Here is a 22,489-nt window from a genome sequence, read left to right on the forward strand (position 1 = left end):
TAATGTGGTCTGTCTTGTCACTTCCTGGTAAAATTAAGGAAATAATAATAATAAAAAAACTAAAAAGAAATAGCAAGAAGCAGCAACACACACACACACACACACACACACACACACACACACAGAAGAGAGGAGCAGAATCAGACTGGTGATCGGTCAGACCAGGACAGATTGCTGTGGGCCATCCAAAAGTCCATGAAAAGTTCTTGTTTCAACGGGCCCTCTGTGTTTCTTTACAGGCCCTCTCAGTGTGCCTGTCATTCAGGGTGCCCATAAAAGCATCCTGCGTCACAATCAAGCCCCCCCACCAAACCTGCCAAACATGCCATGTCCGTCAGAACAGCTTCTCTCTGCTAAATGTGACTTTAGCTGAATAAGAGTTCTTTGAAAACAGCGGCTTTATGTGTAATTTTACAACAGGGTTTAAGTTCTAATGTCGATCAGACGTCACATTTGGTCGGAGTTTTGAAACTCGGCTCTAACCTTTACCGTTCTCTGCCACTTGATTCTTTTATCAGATGAAATCTCCTCGCTCACCTTCAACGTTAAACTGAAGTCAACCTTGATGTTTGCAGGAGTGAGCGAGCACAAAATCTCCTCTATTGTGAATTTTCCTCACAGTTCACTCAGAGGTGTGTGTTTGTGTGTCCTCGTAAGGATAGATATTCCACACACACACACACACACACACACACACACACACACACACACACATACACACACACACACACACACACCTGCAGTTTTATCAAAAGCTCCTCAGCTCAGCAGAAAAACACAATCTTGGGAAAGTAATTGGCCTGACATGCAGATACACAACGAGATGGAGAAGGTGGAGGGAACAGTGAGCTGCCGTCAGTCAAAACAGTGGAGAAAGTGTCGGCTGTGTGGGAAGGGGCGAAGAGGTCTGGGGCTGAATTTGAAAATAAAACTATCGCCAGTGGCAAGGTGGCCCGATGTTATCTTAAACAAGAAATCGGCTCAGTCTCCAGGATCAAGCACACACTGTATTTAAAGTGTACGCAGCAAAATGAGTCTTCTGTGGGAAACTTCCACGCATCAAAGAACCGCGTACTGTCTCGAGGCTTACCTGGAACAAAGCTCCCCTGCACCACCTCCTTGTACGCCCACCATCCTTCGTGAATTTTCGGCGGATTCGGCTGTGCTGTGAGGTGAGGAACAGAAACACAGAAACAGGGACATCAATCACTTAGATCTGGAATTCAGACAAGAAAGAAAAGGAAAAAAAAAAACACACAGTCCTGCCATGTTTAGACGCTCTCCAACTGATACACCACGTTTTTTTCTCTTTTCCCACCCTCATCATTTCACGGCGCCCCATTCAACCTTCTCAGCAAGAGGCCTCGGCAAATAGAGTCTCCGGAGACGGCCTCAGAGCAAATATGCCTCCAATTAGAATTCAACCTCTCATTTCTGTCCAGCTGAACACACACACACACACACACACTTCCTCATAATGTGATGACTGTCGAGGCATTAGTAGGGAAATGCCTTGTTGTGTGAGCTGTGGAAGAAATAAGTGTCGGATTAGAGGAAGGTGATACAGTATAATTGAGGTGATGAAGTAAAGGTCTCGGTACAAAGAGGGCGTTGTGATCCAGAATCACCCACTGAGCCTTTAGGATATTACTTTTTACACCTATACTTTTTTTTCTGTTCATTCATCAAAGTCACACTATTGCAGGAATAAAGCTCCTCCAGTGTAAAGGTCTGTGTCCATGTGTAGTGTGATTATAGATCAGGTCTAGCTTCTATATTAATACTGTGAAAGTATCAAAGCCTCAGTCCACAGAGAAATGCACACAGCCTGTATTCAGAAACTGAGCCTTAAAACCAGCCATCAGGACTTCTGGAACTTTGTGATGTCACAGCAAAGCAGCCACCAAGCCCCGCCCACCTGGACCCACCATCCAAACCTTGCAGGATTTGGTTTCTCTGAGTGTTTTTACCTGAAATCTGCTTTATTTCTATTGGATCACTCAGAAAACAGTCAGCCAATCAGAAGAGAGGCTCAGAGCCTCCTCTCTTCTGATTGGCTGACTGACCTGTTGTTACTAGAGCTCCAGAGAGAAGCCTGAGAGAGGAGATGTAAAACTACACTGAGATGGTTTAAATATCTTCTGATGGATCAACACTTCAAATAAAACACAGAAGAAGAAGAAAACATGGAGCTTTAATTGACGCTGAGGTGGTGGAACAACTCTCCTCCCTCTGCTACATCCCCTCCAAACACCCCCTGCTGCATTAACACTGGAGAGCAGGTTCAATTTCAGAGGGGTGGGCCAACTGGACATGATCCAGAAAAGGCTATTTTTCTTGGAGGGCAAATTCTCTGCTACCTGAAGCTGAAAACAGTCCTTGGCCTCCCGAGAAAAAAAAATGGATCCTGTTTGTCAGTTTGTTTGTCAAAGTGATAAATTGTTCTTCCTCTCTTTCTGATGGTAAATGAACTTGAAGTAAACACCACCTTTGATTGGAGTGTGTCTAAATCAGTGCGTTGGCCGACTGAGAAGCAGCGACTCTTCAAACCATCCGGGGGAGGTTGGCCCCCTGCCCAGCACTGCTGCCAAATCTACCACTTAAACCCCCACTATTTCATTTATAGTTTTTTTTGTTTGTTTTTAACGTGGTCAAACTAAATCTAAAAAACCCTTACAAAACGATAATCACTCTGTGCCACCACCGGTCCTTCTCCAACACATTTTTATCTCTTTTGGATGAAAGAACAGAAAATAATTATGTGTTAAAATTGCAATGTTTACCACTTCAGACTCCAAGGCACTGGAAAAATTCATTATGATGCTTTACTGAAGTTATTATTATAAAGGGAGCCTCCATGTCTCCAGGGTGGGATTATTAGGACCCAAACACAGAGTGGTGCAAAGGCTGTATTGTAATCCTGAGGATTATTTTTATAACAATAATAATAAATATAATAATTATTATAATAATAATAATAAATAATATTATTATCATTAAAAATCCTCTTTTCCTATCTGTGCAAACAAAATGTTCCTTCTTTATTTTACACCTTTACTGGGAAAGAAATATTTTTAGAGCCATGAAGAAATCTGTGTTTGGCCTGTGTGAGTTCACACTAGAGTGTGAAGCTCAGTCACACTAACATTTATAAAAGCAAAACTTTGGTCCAAAATCAGTTGATTTAAATGGAATCTGTGTAACCAGTGAACTTGTGAACCAAGTAAATTTACTTTTCATCTGGAGTTTGACTTTGAGCTCTGACTTGTGAATGTGTGTTTTTCACCAACGGCAAACCATCTTGAAATTGCTGAACTAATATTAGCTGTATAGCACCAGCCAATTTTTAAATCTGCTTTGCCAAACAGTGTCAGGCATGTTCCTTAAAATGTTATCAATTACTCATCACCTATTATTAATTAAAAAAGTTCCTGAATTTGCCCTGGGGGAAAAATAAAGTATCTATCTATCTAAAAATCAGTTACATTAAAACTCAAACAACTCCTCCTGTATTGAACACATGTAGAATCAACATGTGGTTTAATGAGCAGTCAGTCTATGGTTTAAAGGTAATTATTAACATCTAAAGCTAGCTTAGCTCCAGTGAAGGCGGAGAGAAGCAGAGAAGCTCTAGGGTTAGCATGCCCTCCAATTCTGAATGACGCCTTGGATTAGCCTTCGAGCAGGACACCCAGCTGTGCTAACGATGCTAACAGGAGCATATATTTGACACAATTATTACACCGGCACCACACATGTCCTACCTTGTTGCCTATTTTTGGATTAGCTGGGGAGTTGGGTGGAGTCAGGCAAAGCCAAGACGACAACAGCGGAGCAGCTCACTCTGAGCTTCAAAACTGCTCTCTAGGAAAAACGTTGCGAGTTCAGCATCAAACTTCATTCTTTTACTCACTAAGGGTGGTCTTTACAGGTGGAAGGCAGCTCTACTGAAGTTAGCATGCTAACCTGCTAGCCCCGGCCTGGCCTGGCCGAAGTAGCTGCTCAAAGACATATTATTACCTCTTGTGTTGTCAACACAACGATGGCTGAAGCTCTTGGTGAGACTGGTGTGTAAACAGCTATAGAACAGTAATACATCTCTATGTTGTCACACTGTTTAGTTGCTGCAGAGCTCAATAGATTTCCACAAAAACAGAACAATGACAGACGCTGCCAGGTTTAAAGGAGTAAGTTTGGCTAATGCTACATAGCTAACATTAGCATTTACAGTTAACAATGCTGAATAACAAACACTGTGATGGTGGTTCACTTCATTTTCATCCTGTCTCATGAGATGGAACCTCAGAAATAAGAAAATATAATGAGCGTTCAAAGAGAACAATGGAATACAGTGTTACTTGGGTGTGCGCGTGTGTGTGTGTGTGTGTGTGTGTGTGTGTGTGTGTGTGTGTGTGTGTGTGTGTGTGTGTGTGTGTGTGTGGAGATGACAGCCCTTGGGATTCTAGCTACTGTAAGTAATAATATAAAGGAGATTTGGAGGCCTGTGGACATGATCCTCTTACAAGCTACTGACAACAATACAGATACAGTTCTCTTCCTCTCTTACTCACACTCTGCACATGTGCAGTGTAACACAGGTGCTGTCCCTGACCAAAATAGAATAAAGCACCCTTTATGGATGGATATGCCCCCCCCCTCCCCCACACACCACCCCCCCCCCACCCTGTTGTTTTAGTCTAAGAAGAGTGAACATGAAACAGTTTTGTTCCCCTCAGTCGTCGACGAACAGCTGCTGAGATGCTACAGTGATGGATTCTGAGGTGAACTGAACCTTTGATGGTTACAGCTGCACTGATTACAACAACACACAGTATGAAAAATAAAATATATGAAATACCTGTTGAAGATGTAGTAAATAGGAAATAAAATGAATGAAGAACACTGACGTAGAACTAAATCTAGTTTTGTTTTATAATCAATTGATTATAATCAATTATTAAGATGATATATTTTAGCTACTGTGAATTCATTCATTTCATTTGCATTTAAATTGTTCAAATGATCATTTCAAAAATAAATTGTCATTTTAATTAATTCATGACGTCTAATTAATTTTTATTCTCTCTTTTTATTTTCCATCATTTACGAGTATTACAAGTTAATTTCTGCTTCACTATTACATTACATTTATTTTGAACGTCTCATTTCTGTTTTTAAATTAATTTGTATTTTCATTTGAAGAATTTCTGTTTTATTTTGTTTTAATATCATGTATGTATTTCTATTCTTAGTTTTGGAGTAGCTGTGCAGATGTTTTGTCGAACATCTGCTTCACTTGTGATGTTTTTTTTGCCAATGCAATAAATAAATTCATAATAAATTATATAAATCTATAATTAAATATATTAGTGGTATGGCAAATGAATGCATGAATAATATATATAATATAATAATAAAATATTAAATTTGCCTACCACCACTGTGGTTGAAGGAATAACTAAAGGATTTTACATTTGACCTCCTATTGTTCCATTTACTGTGGGAACAGCTTATATGGATCACAGCTACATCATCCATGTGTGTAATCCTGTGACCTGCTGCTCGCAGCAACGTGTAGGGTGTTGGATCTGTTGTGTGCAGGTGATTAAACACCTGTATTCATCACACGGGAGCAGGAACAGGTCCGGATCTCACAGTAAAGACAGTTCTGTGTTCTTCTGAACATCATCACGGACTGAAATGACACAGCTGTTCTCGGGATCAGTTGCATCTTACACTATAAAGGCTCATCCATATGATCACTAACACCATAAATCATCCAGTTTATGAGCCGCGAACACACGTTAGAAAAGGATCCTGCTCAGGTCTGGTTCGCAAGCCTGCACCTGCTCCTGTGGGAGAAACTTAACATGAACCGATCTGCTACCTGCAATTATCTCGAAATCAGTGGCAGGCCGCACAGACCCGTTAATACGAGACCTGGACTGACCTGTAATTAAAACCAGGCTCAGAGCTGCTGCTGGACAGTGAAGGGAAAAGCTCGGGGGCACAGGAGACTGTCGGGGGGCACAATGGCAAGAGGTAATAAATGATGATATATACATATATATATATAATTGCAGAGGCAGTCCTCCAGGTTTTCAGCGTATTATGTTCACCTGTTACTCCTTCTTCTCAGAACCAGCTCTGTGGTACATGTGCACACACACACACACACACACACCTACTCACCTACTTTACACACTGCTGGCACTGAGCGAACGCCTTCATTACTTTGTTAAATATTTTGTTAAGAAACCAGAATTTAAAGATAAATGACCTTGTGCATTTTTCTAACTACTAACTGTAATCCCTGTTTGATATTTTAAAGGTGTAGAGGCTGTTACATTTTCATTTTTTTCCTGCTGGATAAATAAAACACCTTCCGCCCCCCCAGTACTGCACCCTTCTCCCTCCGATGGAGAGGCTCGACCTGACTCAACTGACACCTACAAATTAGTCCTACCCACAATGCAGCAGCAGGAGCTGATTGTCCAGCTGTTAGTGGGACTCATGTATGATTTTTAATGAATAATCTAAATGCAAATTTAATTAATCAATGATATAAAAAAATAATAATAATTTGATTAATTGATTTATTTATCCAACAAAGTCTGTAGTTATTAAAGTGGCACCCTGCAGCCTCCATATAATCCTGCAGGCTTCTGTCGTCGCCGAAGGAGGAAGTGGCAGCAACTGTTCTCCAAACAGATGAGACATAATCTCTTCCTGTGGTTCGTCAGAAGAGAAGTGCAGAGCAGCGTAACGAGCACTGTCCCATTTCTCACAAAGTCTGATCCTGGTCCCAAAACACACTCCCTGACATCAGCAGAAAGGAAATGCCTGCGATCTATAAAGGGAAATGCAGACGAGCTGCTGCAGGAGGGACGGAGAGAGAGAGAGAGAGAGAGAGAGAGAGAGAGAGAGAGAGAGAGAGATGGGGGGGGTGATGGATCACCACTTTTCATTTTATAGCGGCCCAGAGCTGTTAGACAGACAGTATAAGCACAGTGCAATAAAGGTATGAAGTTTAAACTATCAGTTAATCAGTGTGTGAGGAGAGTGTATGCTGTGCACTGATTTTTTGAAGGTCCCATATTTTACAGCTTTCCAGTGTTTTATTTTGAAGGATTGATTTTCATAAAAAGATATATTTGTTGTTTTAAGTATCAAAATGCATCTTGTCTCCTCCTCTCCGCTGGGGGGCTCCAGCTGGATCTGGTGTGGAGCTGGACTTCTGAGCCTTGGGCCTTGTTCCAGTGCAAACCCATGGATCGTGGTGGGGTGGGGTGGGGGTGGTGATCATCCACAGAGTGGCAGCATCCAGGTCCAAAGCAGGAGCGGCGGCGCCCGCTGGCCCTGCCTCCGGCTCAGTCTCCTCGGCTGCTGGACCATCCAGGCGGACCGCTGCAGCGCCAGCGTGCGTGGCCGCAGAATCCAAGACCATCAGGGATTTCAGGGGAGGTGGGTGCGGTGCCTGGGCGGGCAAAGCCGTCACGCAGCTCATCCTTTTCTCAGAGCTCCGACTCCTGGCTTAACTGTGAGTGAGCAAGTTTGTCCTCACACACTCACAGCCATAATAACAGCCTGTTTTCAGTCCCAGTGTCAAACAACAGGATTCTTAAAGCTCCTCCAGTGTAAAGGTCTCTGTCCATGTGTAGCTTGATTATAAAGCAGCTCTAGGTTCTATATTAATACTGTGGAAGTCTCAGAGAAATGCACACAGCCTGTATTCAGACACTGAGCCTTAAAACCAGCCGTCAGGACTTTGCGATGACCTTTAAGGATGAGTCATTGTAAGTCACATGAAGGTCAGAGGTCACAGGCCCACTTAAAAAAATATGAAGGTGGGTCATTTTTGTGTCTGCATCAAATAAAATGTACAAAACTGATTTAATATGTGTAGTATCAAAGTAAAACTACAGCATCTACTTTAATGTTTTTCGATTTTACCATTGCACCTTTAAATAAGAATAAAAATACCAAATTAAAGTAGAGACTGGTTTTCCTGGCACGATCAGATGAGATCAGTTGTATTTAAAAGACAATGTCTTGCTGTTTTTCTTACGACTGAAATAACCAATAAATGAATAAATAAACTGTATCTGGCTGTCAGTGACTGTTCGTGTCGCCGTGTGGGGAATGTGTCAGGACACTCCGCAAAGACACACGGCCGCGACGTGTCGTTCTCAGAACTGATGTTCACGTCGTCACCTGTTGCGCCTCCATTACCCAGCTTCAGTCTTTCTCCATCCTCAGCACCCGCCGTCTTTCTTTCATGAAATTTCCTTTTAAACCTTCAGATTTTCGTGACAGTTTCTTAAGAAAAGAGCCTTTTTATGAAGGACACATATGTTTACAACATCAACATCTGTCAGAAGCCTCTAACTCACAACAGCCATGGAGAAACAGGTGAGGTGGTACTTCACCAGTAACCAGGCCACAAGCAGAGAATACGTTTCCACATGCACTGCAGCGACACGGTGCCTGTTGACAGATGTGCTAGAAACAGAATAAAATAAAAAGATTTACAAACTTCTGCCATGATTTGTGAAATCAAAACTGTTTCACAAATGAATACAACCCAGCTCGAAGCACACGACACACATATTTCCAACTACAACATTCATTAATGGAATAATATTTGCTTCCGAGAAGCTTCGAACACGAGCTGCATGTGCAGATCACAGGCTCAAAACCAGGAATCTTTCCAGAAGCAAATGTTATTTTTGAACACAAACATCCTTCACTTCAGATGAATGAACTTGAAGTTGGAAATCTTCATGTAGAATATTGATGTTTATTCATGTTGGTGTGTATTTATTTGTTTTACGTTTGTTCAGATTGGTTGTTTGGGGGGGGGTTGGAAAATGTATCTGAAAACAGCAAAAAAGCCTCAGAAATTGTCACACATTTGTAAATGGAGCCCACAGGCACCTGTCACTGGTGTTGAGACTAGTTTCTCTTCTCACTGTGTATCCTACATTAATATGCAGCAGGTCAGATTTTTCCCTGCTCCTTATTTTGAGTCTGACACGCTGTGAGAGGACGGGATGTTGTGCCAGAGCTGTGCCAGGATTGCACCAACGGTCGACTTTTCAGCTACAGATTTCTAGTAGATATGACTCTTTGATTTAGTGCCAGTTTCTTTATTCATCAGAGAGGATTTCATTGTTTTATTGTGTGTACTGGTAACACTGGTAGTACTGGTAGTACTGGTACTGGGCCACTGGCTGATCATTCAGGAGAGGTGTGTTGGTTTAATGCCATGAGACATCTGTGTGAGCTCGAGTGTGTACTGATCTAATCAGCTGCTTAAATGTGAGGCTATTGACTTACCCACAAAACAATGGCCAATTAACAATCAGAGGATCAATGAGAAAAATCAATTATCTTCATTATATGCTTAAATACCCGCGCTGAGCGTCGCTTCACTGGAGTGCAGCTTCACTGCAGGTGTGGATTGACGTCTGTCAACTCGGCGCTACACGCGTCTGAGGCCGGCCGCGCTCATCACACGTCAGTCAGCTCCGGCTTCACATTTCAACAGTGTGTCTGAGCCGGCGTGCGCTTTGTGTTTCTGTCAGCCGTCACGTCTGCTCGTACCTTACACACCTGTACAGAGCCATGACGCGTCTGATGCAGGTGGAGGAGTGTGTATACGTGTCAGTAACGGCCGGTTTACAGCTCTGGACGTTATCGGGACACGCCCCTCTTTATGCTGATGGAGTTTACTGCCATCTTAATCACAGCTGTTTACATACCATCACGTGCTAACGCTAACATAGCCCCGGAGGAGCTGCACGGAGCCATCAATAACCAGCTGACTGCACATCCAGAGGGAGCTGAGACGAGGCTCCACAGAAGAAGCCGCAGACTAAATGTTCAGCACACAAAGTTCAAGTTGAAGTGAAGTGTGACTCGACGGATCTCTGATCTCTGAGAGAAGCGGTTTTATTCGTGTTGTTCTGCTGACGCTGCGATTATGTCACTGGACGAATCATTAAATTGGTTCTGCACGATGACTCTGATTAAAGTTTTCCCTCCACCGCAGAAGTGCTGAACGACACCATCATCCTGGGAGATGGAGGCCACTGAGACACAACTAAATACTTTTATTTTGGAAACATTACATTTTACTGAAGCAGGGCTTTTACTTTGACAGAGTCTCTTCCATGTTGAAGAATGTGAGCTTCTCTTCTTATTCTGCTGCTGCTGACAGTCAATCAATCACAGTCACAGCTCGCTCTCTGTATCGTGATCACACTACACATCACACGTGAAGTGCATGTCCGACTTAAAACAACCCGAGGACCCTTCAAACCGCCTCCCTTCACTTCCTGGTTCCAAACAATGGCGGGCTGTTGTTTGGAGAGCAGGTTCCTCTAAAGCCGTATGACGGATCTGCTTGGCCACAGCCTCTTACTGACCTGAATCCTATTTAGCACAGCACCGGCCCGTTTCATCCTCATACTTGAGAGTCTGGCAGCGTTCAGCAAGCCCCCCCCCCCCCCACCATAGCGCAGCCATACAGCGATCAGCACGACGTTCAGCAGTGTGGAAGAGTCCAGGCAAATCTGCACTGGCCCCGGGGCCATCCTTACGGCTTTCGGCGAGCTGCCGCAGTCATCTGTCCACAAGAAGCCTACGCGGCACGCTAGGCGTCGCGTACTTTGGCGCTCACATACCGCGAAACCTGACCACATCCGTGATGGTCTCCGCGGTGCCTGGTCCGTCTGCGATACCCATGAACCGTCTACGGACAATCCGCTTTAAACCTCCCATAAAGCCAACAGAGAGAGAGGGAGAGAGAGGGAGAGGGACTCTGTAAATAAACTGTTCATTTTCATATAATATCCAAAACTCTTCCATTAATATTCATTGAAGGGGCACAAGCAATCCTGAGGCCCAACCATGCAGAAAGAGAGAGGGAGGGAAGGATGGAGGGGACTGACGAGGTCCAGACAGGTACAGGACAGGTGCAGAGAGAGAGAGAGAGAGAGAGAGAGAGAAGAGGGAAACAAAAGAGAAGAAGAAGAAGAGGAAGAACAGCAGACTGGAAAAGACACAGAGACTAAACTGTGAGTGGTGACGTGCGTCCATAAATGAAACTTGACCTTGCCAACAGCTGTGCTTACTGACTTATGAGACAATTATCTCTCACCAAGCTCCTATTGGTGCCTCTCTTTAATAGCCCAGCTGTGTGTGTGTGTCTGTGTGTGTGTGTGTGTGTGTGTGTGTGTGTGTGTGTCTGGGCGTAGTTACCTCAGTGTCACACAGTGAAAGATCTGGGCCCTGAAGACTGAATTGAACCACACCAACTGGTTTCCTATCTGAGCTGCAGAGGGCAGATCGCAGTGGGAGCACTGCTCAGGAGAATCAGACCTCACAGTTTCACCACAGGAGACACAACACAGTCCAGAAGAGACATAGGGAAAGGCTTTAGTAGAGGAGGTCAGAGCTGAATCCAACTACAAGCTGAAGTTCAACATTAGCTTCTTACTTCTGCTGATTGTATTCAGGCTTCAAACATCATCAAACTGGGCTCATTAGTGAAGATGATCTTGTTTGTCACATTTTCTGCAATAATCCAAAAGCTCGTTGGCTTTTTGTCAAGGAAACTTCCTGATTGGCCTGAAAACAATCTGTCATCCCTGCAGCACTCTACAGCACAGGCTCAACGTCTTTATACGGCGAGATGAATGTCAGGAAGTTAGATCCAGGTCTTCACTCAGCTCTGAGCAGACATGGCAGCGTACATCACACTGCTGGACGTTCCTGTTGTACTTGCTTGGAGCTGAAATGATCAAATTTTCAGAGCCGAGAGTCAGGATGTTTTTCTGATGCGTCCAAAACACAGCTGTGGTTTTCCTGCTTTATTAACTGTATACAACTATTTCTGTTGCAGAGGACATCACACATCAGGTAATATTAGAGCCTGTTTGAAGTTCATCTTTATGCTGCTTGTTGTTGTTCACACACACACACACACACACACACACACACACACACACACACACACACACACACACTTCTCTCCATAATTGGCTACTGAAGTTGAAAGTCTTGTGAAGTCTTGTTGCCGTCTTGCTCAGTAAATGAGACAGAGGCTCAGTTACAGATCACGACCACAGCGTGTAAACAGCCAGCATCAATTTGAGAGCTGCAGTAAAGAAAAGTCCCTCACATATACAGTAGCTGTACAAGGCTCTGATGAAATAACAAAGTCTCCAAATTAAAAGACACAATACGATAATATTGAATATTGTGATATTTCCTGCCATATAAAATGTTTTTGCACAGTCCTGCTGCCGAGTACGACCCTCATGTCACTGCTTTGTTTACTGTCACTGAACCTTGTCACGTCATATTGTATATCGTGACATTTGGGCTGGACTGTGCTGAGATACTAAGTGCTGGATATCACCCAAATGTACAAGAGACAGATTTAAATGAGATCAAATTGATGCAGCAGAGAGGCGGTAATGCTGGATCCTACAACTCCCATAATGCAACTCAATAGCAACTGTCAGATGAGGGTGAGAAGCGTTCGTTTTGAGGGAAACCATCCGGGTGCTTCCAGTGCAGCGCAGGGCGCTATACTTGTCACTGTGAACACACCTTTGCACTCAAAACAGCAAGATTGAGCGTGGAAGACACAGCACATGACCCGGTTTCTGTAAGATGAAAACTCCCTGTTGAGAATAATTACCGTGGTTGATTTCTCAGACCTGATGAAGAGAGCTTATGCATGAAAGCGTTCAGTGAAGAACGAAGAAACGGAAAACAAAGGAAGGGAACAGTGACGCTCAGCACTTCCTCGCCTTCATAGCCACACCCCTGCTGACCACTAGCCACACCCACACCGCATGTGAAAACATCCCACCTGGCAACCATCAGGGTTAACCTGCCTTAAAACGTAACACGTCCTGAGTGATGCTGTAAAAAATAAAAACCAGAAGCAACTGAGAGAGAAAAAAACATCCCCACTTAAAATGCAAAATGCGTCAGTACATTTTTTTCTTCCACCTGAAGTTGCGTCTGAGCTGCTAATTTCACTTCGTCTTATGTGCCTTTTGGAGGCAGTTTTGAAATTTATTTTGAAGATAAGGAGGCTTAAAGAGAGGGGTGTTTGGCGCTGGATTTGCTTTGACTGACAGGTCTCTCAAACTTCAAAACTGAGAGAGAGCTCCCCGTCTCTCTTTGCCCAAGTTTTTCCTGGCTCCAAAACAAACACTGACAAGATGGCAGCAGGCGGCAAAACCTAAATCCAGGCTCCGACGTGTCCCTTTAGAAACCTGCGAGTGATGTTCCAGACACTATGTCCTTGTTTTTGCTGCACATCCACAAAAACTCAGTGAAAATTTATTTTGAGGCAAACAGTGTGTCACACTGATCGTTATGATTTAAAGGTGCTGCAGCTTAAATCACAATCATTGGGTCTTCTTATCATAAAGAACTCACACTCCAATATCACATAAGACAAACTGTTTCACCACTAATGGGCAGAGTTGGGTAAAGAGAATAATGTTTTTATTTTATTTTCATTCATCATTTTTGTTGTTGTTGTTGTTGTTGTTGTGTGTGACCCAAAGGAACATATAATGAGCAGACATGTAAATGACAACAAAAACAATAAACAGATGTAGAATTGAAAAGGATATGATGTGTATGGATGTATATAATAAATATATACACATATATATATATATATATATATATATATATACATATATATACATATATATATATAATAGAAGTAAGTAACTATATTATTATTATTGTTATATAAATTATATATAGTCACGTACATCTGTGTTATGTAGCTGTCTTTTCTGAGAGGGTGAAAAGGAAAGTTTAGTGGATGTTGACATAATAAAAATATAACTTGGGAGAATGTCATAAAAAATTATTTATATGATATTCTGTCAATGTAATAAAAAGAAATTAAAATAAAAAAAATCTTAAAACAATAAAATGCTAATATGATATAAAACAGTGAAGAATAATATGATAATTGTGAGGTGGTGTTATGACAGAATAGTATGTATTATTTATATAATATAATAATTCTAAACATGTTATATTATATCATAATAAAATGCATTATTATATGATGTGATGATTTTAATTTGACAAGGTGAAGCTACGTAGCGACGCGTGTTGAGGTGAGTTTCTTGGTTTCACAGGTGAAGTGAGGAGAGTGCTTCAGGATCACTGATCACAGCACATCTGACAAGAACACTCTCTCGCTCCGTTCGCCCACTTCCTCCTCGCTGTCCCATTTCTCATCTCTAAAACTTTGTCGCTACCTTTCCTCTGCTGAGTGCCGCCAAAAAAAAAAAAAAAAAAAAAAAAAACAAAAACAGAGGAAGAAGAAGAAATCCATTATTTTGTTTGTGCTCAAAGAGCTGGAGAAAGGAGAGGTGGAGCAGAGAGAGAGAGAGAGAGAGAGAGGGAGAGAAGCAGCCATCAATAATTGAGAGGGTTTAAAGAAGGTGAATACCTTTGTCCTCTCTGGCCTGTGATCCCATTGAGCTGAAAGCCATAAAACCCTGTGTATCCATGCCAGTGACTAGACACTGTACTTACCACAGTGTGTAACAGCTCCACTACAGTCGGTCTGTCTCAGCACGCACACACACACACACACACACACACACACACACACACACACACACACACACACACACACACACACACACACACACACACACACACACACACAGCCAAGATTAGCTGCTGTGAAGGGTCTACTGCAGTGCACTCCCAGTTAACCATACTCAGCCATTCAACCGTCATTTATCACAGAACAGGGACATAGTGCAACTTAAAACACCTCAACTCACTTTTCTCTTTTTTTTTTCTTTTTTGTTTTTTACAAAGCAAAGTTTGCTCAGCTTTAAAGCCAGACATGAAATCTAATAAAAGATGTTCAGACATGATTGAGACTAAAAGTTACACAGGAGGAAAACGGAGCCTTTTTCTGAAAGTGTAATTAACTCCTGGAGATTGTTGGTGTCGTCACAAACTTATCTACTGTCAGTAAACATGTTTGAATAAGAAAATAAAAAATCACTGCATAACATAAAAGCAACAAAGGCTCACAGTAGATCCACCTTTGCATGGGCTGTTATGTAACTGCATTAAGGAGCAAACACATTTTCTGTAACTGGGTCTTAGGAACCTCAGTACAACTGATGCTCCTGCAGCTTAAAGGCCCTTTAATCCTGTGAACTGCTGGCCGATTTTCGCTTACTTCTCATCCTTTATATTAAGTAAGTCGGGCTGCTCAGAGCACCATCACTGGGCCTGTGTGGTAAGAAGAAAACAATTACACAATGTAAAATATGTATTATTGTTGGTATGAGGGGCAGGGCTACAAGCCATGTTGTTAAAGGTCCTGTATATCCTCTCTGGAGCTCTAGTAACAACAGGTCGGTGAGCCAATCAGAAGAGAGGAGGCTCTGAGCCTCTCTTCTGATTGGCTGACTGTTTTCTGAGTGATCCAATAAAAATATAGCAGATTTCAGGTAAAAACACTCAGAGAAACCAAATCCTGCAAGGTTTGGATGGTGGGTCCAGGTGGGCGGGGCTTGGTGGCTGCTTTGCTGTGACATCACAAAGTTCCAGAAGTCCTGACGGCTGGTTTTAAGGCTCAGTTTCTGAATACAGGCTGTGTGCATTTCTCTGTGGACTGAGGCTTTGATGCTTTCACAGTATTAATATAGAAGCTAGAGCTGATCTATAATCACACTACACATGGACAGAGACCTTTACACTGGAGGAGCTTTAAAATGCCTTAGAACTGTACAATTTCAGTCCAGTGTTCATCTCTCAATCAGTTAAAATATGAGTGACACATATATTTTATATTGTGACTATGGGTCATGCTAACTTTGCACTGATTGGCCTCTGACTGCAGCAAAACAAAAGACGTGAGGTCAACCGGTATAAACCTCCTAAAGCTTTCCAAACAAACTTCAGCCTCACTTAAATCAAACTCTTGTCTCTGAGTCCAATAGCGAGTAATTAACTGCTTTAATTAGCCACTTTTTGCTAACCGCATAGGGAGCTACTTGTGGGAAAACGTGCCGGCTAACCAAGCTAGCTGCTTATATCTGTGATGTATAAAAGTGGGTAATTTAGCCTCGTTATGTGGTGTGAACAAGACTAACATGTGGTAACAGTGTTGGAATAATACATGAACGCTCCCTCGTCGCGACAGTAACAAGTCTGTTCTTTTCATTCTGCCGAAAGCTTTGAAGGCGGCATTTTCCCTCTTTTTCCTTTTCTAATATTGTTTACATTCATCCTGCGTCAGTCCTGCAGACACTGATGAACACACAGAATCACCTGTATGACTTTAAACACCAGAGAACAAATGTGATTATTAGGATCATCTTTATATATATTCCATAGAGATTGTGGACGTTTATACCCGAGGAAATCTGAGATGCATCGATCCCATTGGGAATCCGATTATGTGCCACAACTTTCCCTCAGGGTCATACTAATGATGTGATAATGTCAGCTGCTTTGAGATGTAAGAATTGACCAAACACAGTGTTGAACTGTTGGCAGATTGTGTGAAAACAGGCTGCAGATTATTCCAGAACGAACCAGTGACAAGGCAGAAAAAAAAGAAAAGAGAGAAAACAGTGACTCTCACAGAAAGAGAGGAGAAAGTGAAGCCTGGATAAACACCAGCTCTGCGTGTGTCTCTGTATCACCCACCCACTTACTGTAGGACACACACACACACACACACACACACACACACACACACACACACACACACACACACACACACACACACACACACACTATTCCTATTCCTGTTGCAGGACACACATCTGCACAGGATTATCAGATTAGCAGCTGGAGATTTGGATTCCCTGACAGGGCCTGTGTGTGCTGGGAAGTGAATTGGGGCGCTTGGCTGGTGCTGATGTATACAGCAGGGAGAGCTGCTTTCTGATTGGTTCTTACACAAACTAAATGTCTACCAGAAACGTGATGCCTCCATATCACGCAACCGCAACTGCTTCCTTCCTTCCTTCCTTCCTTCCTTCCTTCCTTCCTTCCTTCCTTCTTTCTTTCTCTGCCAGTCCCTGTCACCGACTCACTACATTTCGCTCTGGCTGAGTCAATCCCTCACAAAATACACACACACACACACATACATATACACACTCCCCATCTCATCCCCTGTGGTAAATTACAGCTGGCGTGGAGGTCGTCTCACTCCAGCTGGCTGATAGACTTCAGATTCCTGAGCAGCAGATGTGATGAGCTATGGCTGCCTGGGGACCAGCAAGGTGGTCACTCTCTGTCTCCCTCTCTCACACACACACACACACACACACACACACACACACACACACACACACATTTGTATGTACTTGTAAGGACAAGTACATACAAATGTGTATGTGTGTGTGTGCACTCGTGAGGACTTCTGTAATTGTGAGGACGTCTTATCTTTATTATCAATCAAGCAGACTTTATCATACAAACTGTGCAACATAAAGTGCTTTGTACGATGACACCCCACCGCCACCCCTCCACCCCTCCACCCCTCCACTCCCATAATGACCACAATATTATACATAAAGGACTTGATCTAAAACAGGAAATGAGGAACCGAGGAAACTGTATCATAAGTCTCATAAATTTGCAATGAGGAAACACCAGAGGCAGGATAAAAAAAATAATAATTCAGAATAGCAAAATAAGACAATAATAGAAAAGTGGAGTGTGGAAAAAAAAAGATTATAACAGTAAAAGAGGGGAGTGTATCAAAGTGAGTAAAACCAGAAGTAAAAAGTAGGGTAGTAAAAGAAACAATCCACAGAATGAAAACAGAATACACCAAGTACTGAAGCAGACTAAATGTATAAATAAATAAGCAAATAAATAAATGAAATGAATAAAATTCAATTAAAAGCCAGACTAAAAAGGTGGCTAGGTCTCAAGTTTGCTGCTGCCCTCAGGTCTTCAGGAAGTCGGTTCAAGAGACGTGGGACACAGTAATACAAGGATTACTGTTCTGAGCTTGGGTTTAATTAAATTACCACTGAAAACCATCGTTGAATTACCATCCATTCCCTGACCTTGAAATGAACCCGAATCCTTAACCCTAAAAGCAGCTTCCTTGAGAGAATTTGCTGCACTAGTACAACATTGTGCCTCCTCCACATTATCAGCATGACCACAGGAGGTCACGGAGGTCAGGAGGATGGAAACACATGTCAATAGATTTGTGCATCTGAACAAATGAACAGTGCTGTAATTTAAAATTTTCTAATGAGGAGCCAAAACTGTCCTCGATGAAGTGAGGGTTGTTCACAGTGCACGCAGAATAAATGTCAGGCAGTTTGTCATTTGTTGGAGAAAATCTGCTGAGACATCACGAGCAGCAGCCACCTGCATTTATTTATGAAGAAAGGTGAAGTGAAACAAGAGCCAGTTAAACTTGTTTACATGTGGTTAGTAGTAATCAGTTTAGCCTTTCAACTAGTAGCTTCTGAAAAAAGTGTGTAAAAGTAAACGTGCTGCTCATCTCATTTTCAGGTTGTGGCTACAGCGTGAACATTAAAGCTCCTCCAGTGTAAAGGTCTGTGTCCATGTGTAGTGTGATTATAGATCAGCTCTAGCTTCTATATTAATACTGTGAAAGTATCAAAGCCTCAGTCCACAGAGAAATGCACACAGCCTGTATTCAGAAACTGAGCCTTAAAACCAGCCGTCAGGACTTCTGGAACTTTGTGATGTCACAACAAAGCAGTCACCAAGCCCCGCCCACCTGGACCCACCATCCAAACCTTGCAGGATTTGGTTTCTCTGAGTGTTTTTACCTGAAATCTGCTATATTTTTACTGGATCACTCAGAAAACAGTCAGCCAATCAGAGGAGAGGCTCAGAGCCTCCTTTCTTCTGATTGGCTCACCGACCTGTTGTTACTAGAGCTGCAGAGAGAAGCCTGAGAGAGGAGATGTGAAACTACACTGAGATGGTTTTTATATCTTCTGATGGATCAACACTTCAAATAAAACACAGAAGAAGAAAATACAGAGCTTTAAGAAGGTGACTGCTTAAAACTAATGTTCCTGTCTTCTCAGTCAAAACTTGATTACATTGATTCATAACTTTAGTTACTTAAAACTGTTGAAAGCTGAAGCTTCAGACTCCAGACTGGACTCGGATGCCATATTGAACCCCAGCCCGCTCTTACGTCGTTACTTCATCGGTTGGAGATTTAAGGAACAATGAAAAATAACTTCCACAACACTAGAGCAGCACAGGGGCAGCACAAACTGACAGACATGGGGGGGTAGAGCTTCCAACAGAAGCACACTGCAGGCAACATGTGCTGCTGGGGTTTGCAACAGGAGAAACATGGGGGGGGGGGGGGGGGGTGTCCTTGGCAACATGGATCTTTGCTCGGTGGCATATGGCCGGCTGGTGGAGACACGTGTTATTGTCACAAATACACCAAAGGCCCTACCCTGTGATTTCATCATCCCATTTAAATTTCTAAGCTTCCCCGAGGCCACGTTCTTCTCTGAAGGAAACGTGTGATTATCCGCCGTGGTCACAGTTGCTCACAAAATGCGGCTGAGAAGAGGAAGCAGCGCCTCTAATGGGCCTCTGTCCCTGGAAGCAATCAGGTGCTGATATTACTTTGCCTTGAAGCCTACACTTGGCTTTGCACAGCTTGTTGTGAAAATTTCAAGTAATGTGCGAGGTGGGGACTTCATTACCGCCTGTGCAGGTTCAATGCTACTTCTGCACAAAGAATTCAATATTGAATTTTATAAACTTTCACACAATTCCCATCAAACACATTCAGCGAGCTGAAATTCCATTTTAGCAGCAGCAGCCTCAGAGGACAAAAAGGAAATGCACAGATTGGTTAAAAGGGGAAGGAGAAGTAGTTTAACAACCGAAAACACCGACTGTCTGAGACCCAGCTCCTAAACAGGCTGTCAGACAGACACCCGGCTGACAGAAGAACCAGCCGTGCTGAAGGAGCACCGGAGCTGACAGCACAGGAGTCTGCTTCGTCATGCCGGGGTGGATGCTTCAGTTGTATGAACAAAGGATAAATTGCTCCTCGTGCTCAGCAAAGGAACAAGGAAACTGATCAAAACTGTTCACAGGGAAAACTGCATTGTGTTTCAGAGCTGCATGATTAATTAGCATTTTGCTCACAGTCATTATTTAACAGGTGTACAGAAAGTTTTCCTCCAGGGACCACACACAAAATTAAGTCATTTTTTTACTACTTGCACAACTTTTTAATATCTTGCTCGCTGCTCCTTAATGAATAAAACCTTTAGAAGATTTATGTCAAAGGTTATTTTGAACTCTCTTAATTAGCTTTTCTTTTTCTTTTTTTTTTTTGCTGCTGCTGCTCAAAACTGTCTTCAGGTGCTTTGGTACATGTCTCAAGTCTTTTCAGATCTGACTTTACTCAAAAGCTGAGCGTATGTGATCATTTCCATTCAAGGCTGCGCTAATACATTTGTTTGCACAGCAGTGACCAAGTCCTCTCAAAGCATTTACTTCAGGACAATAAGCACTAAAGGTACAAGGCTGAGCGAGGACCGCCTCCTGCTTCTATACTTATTATTTCTAATGTTCTGGGACGTTACCCGTTCATTAACCTGAGATTTGTTTTCAGGTTTAAAGGCCTGTTACACTGTGGCAGTCTGGGATATGTGAGACCAGAGTCGACAACTGTGAGAGAAGAACCGTGGCAGAAATTTAGTGACACAATGCAACAAACCAACAAAATAGGAAAAGATGCACAAAATGTACTAAACAGCATCTTTTTATATGTTTTTATATAACACAGACACATGATGATGAAATAATCATCAACACCATGACTGAGTGTTTCCACCTTGAACTGCAGTGAACCAATCATAGTCTCATAGAAACAGATTCAGGGTTTCATACATCACAAACCTAAAGAACCAATCCTGTCAGCTTGTGGGGGACGGGGGGCGGGGCTAAATACACCTGAAACCTTGTCAGTACAGCGAGAGAGAGCGTTAGCATTAGCACAACCGCTAACACTGTGTCAGCCACTGCCAGTTACAAGCTAACAAACAACATAAACAAATAAAAGATGCTAACTGTGCTAATGGTTCTGATCTGTCTGCTAGTCTCTGGTTCTGGTCTCAGACTCCTCCTCTGAGTCTGGGTCTGACTGAGGCTCAAACATGTGGCTGAGTCTCTCTGATGTTTCCTCCTCTAACCATCTTGATGCTCTCTGCTCTTTCACCTGTCCACCTGGATTTCTCAACCAGGAAGTAAGAGCAGATGAGCTTCAGACCCAGTGGGGAAGCAATGTTGGACTAAATATGAATCATAGCAGAGGATTTTTACAGAGTTTAAAACATGTCTGGAGAGAAACTAAAAAAAAAGTGCTTTGATTCACTGCACATTCATCGTACAGTCTGATACAGACTGCCTCTGAGATTTCATTAGATCCATCTCACACAGTGTGACACACAGTAAACTTACGCAATCTTTACTTGTCTGACTCGACTCCAACATCTGAGGTCTGAAGTCCAGAGCTGAGCAACTGTCACAGAGACGAGATTTAGTTTTCAAATAAAAACAAAATGACACGTCACTTGTTAGAGGACAGCAAACCCTTTAAGCAGCACTTGTAGACAAACTGTACATGTCGTTGTTTTCTTCATATTTTACACAAACTGGACGTAGGAGACCTTCACCTCCACTTCCCTTTGTTCAACAGATTTCAAGTCTGTCAAAACAACTTAAGACCTTCAGGGCTGAAGTCCTTTCAGCCTGTTTGTTTTAATTTATTCATTTATTCATTTATTTATCATTGCTCCAACATTTTGTCCGGCGCTCAGTCCACAGAGAAATGCACACAGCCTGTATTCAGAAACTGAGCCTTAAAACCAGCCGTCAGGACTTCTGGAACTTTGTGATGTCACAACAAAGCAGTCACCAAGCCCCGCCCACCTGGACCCACCATCCAAACCTTGCTGGATTTGGTTTCTCTGAGTGTCTCTGAGTGGCCTGCTCTATAATCAAAAAGACATGGAAATATCACTTTCTACACAATGGGACTTTTAAATAGAGTAAAGGAGGGAGGAAAAAAAAGAGAATTGCTCCTTTTATACCAATCTGTCACAGTGCGAGGGAAGTTTCATTTCTGCTGAGAACATGTTAAGTGAAAGCTGAGGAGTGAAAAAGTAAAAAGAAAGGCATTTCTGTGTCTGAACAGATGGAGAACAGCAGACGAAAGTGTTTACCTGGCACATGAAGTCAAATCCTGTTTAGAAATGGCTTTTTGAGCACTTCTGGGCAGAGGAAGCAAACAAACACTGCAGCAGAAAAGATACTGTAATAGAAGACTGGTGGAAATCTCTCCTGTCCCATGTCTGCTGCAACACGCGGCGCTACAACAATATTTTCTTGCTCTGGCCTTTTGCCATGAAAT

General features: G+C 42.6%; 1 protein-coding gene across 1 annotated transcript in view; it reads right to left on the reverse strand.

Moving 5' to 3' along the window:
* LOC111220218 (carbonic anhydrase-related protein 10) overlaps positions 1-22,489 on the reverse strand; it is a 214,179-nt gene that overhangs the window by 184,754 nt on the left and 6,936 nt on the right. The window contains exon 2 of the mRNA XM_022743230.1: positions 1,091-1,165. Within this exon, the coding sequence (XP_022598951.1) occupies positions 1,091-1,165 (75 nt within the window). The remainder of the gene's footprint in view (positions 1-1,090; positions 1,166-22,489) is intronic.

Source organism: Seriola dumerili, unplaced genomic scaffold, assembly GCF_002260705.1.
Source record: "Seriola dumerili isolate Sdu_G_001 unplaced genomic scaffold, Sdu_1.0 BDQW01000068.1, whole genome shotgun sequence".
Lineage (NCBI taxonomy): Eukaryota > Metazoa > Chordata > Actinopteri > Carangiformes > Carangidae > Seriola > Seriola dumerili.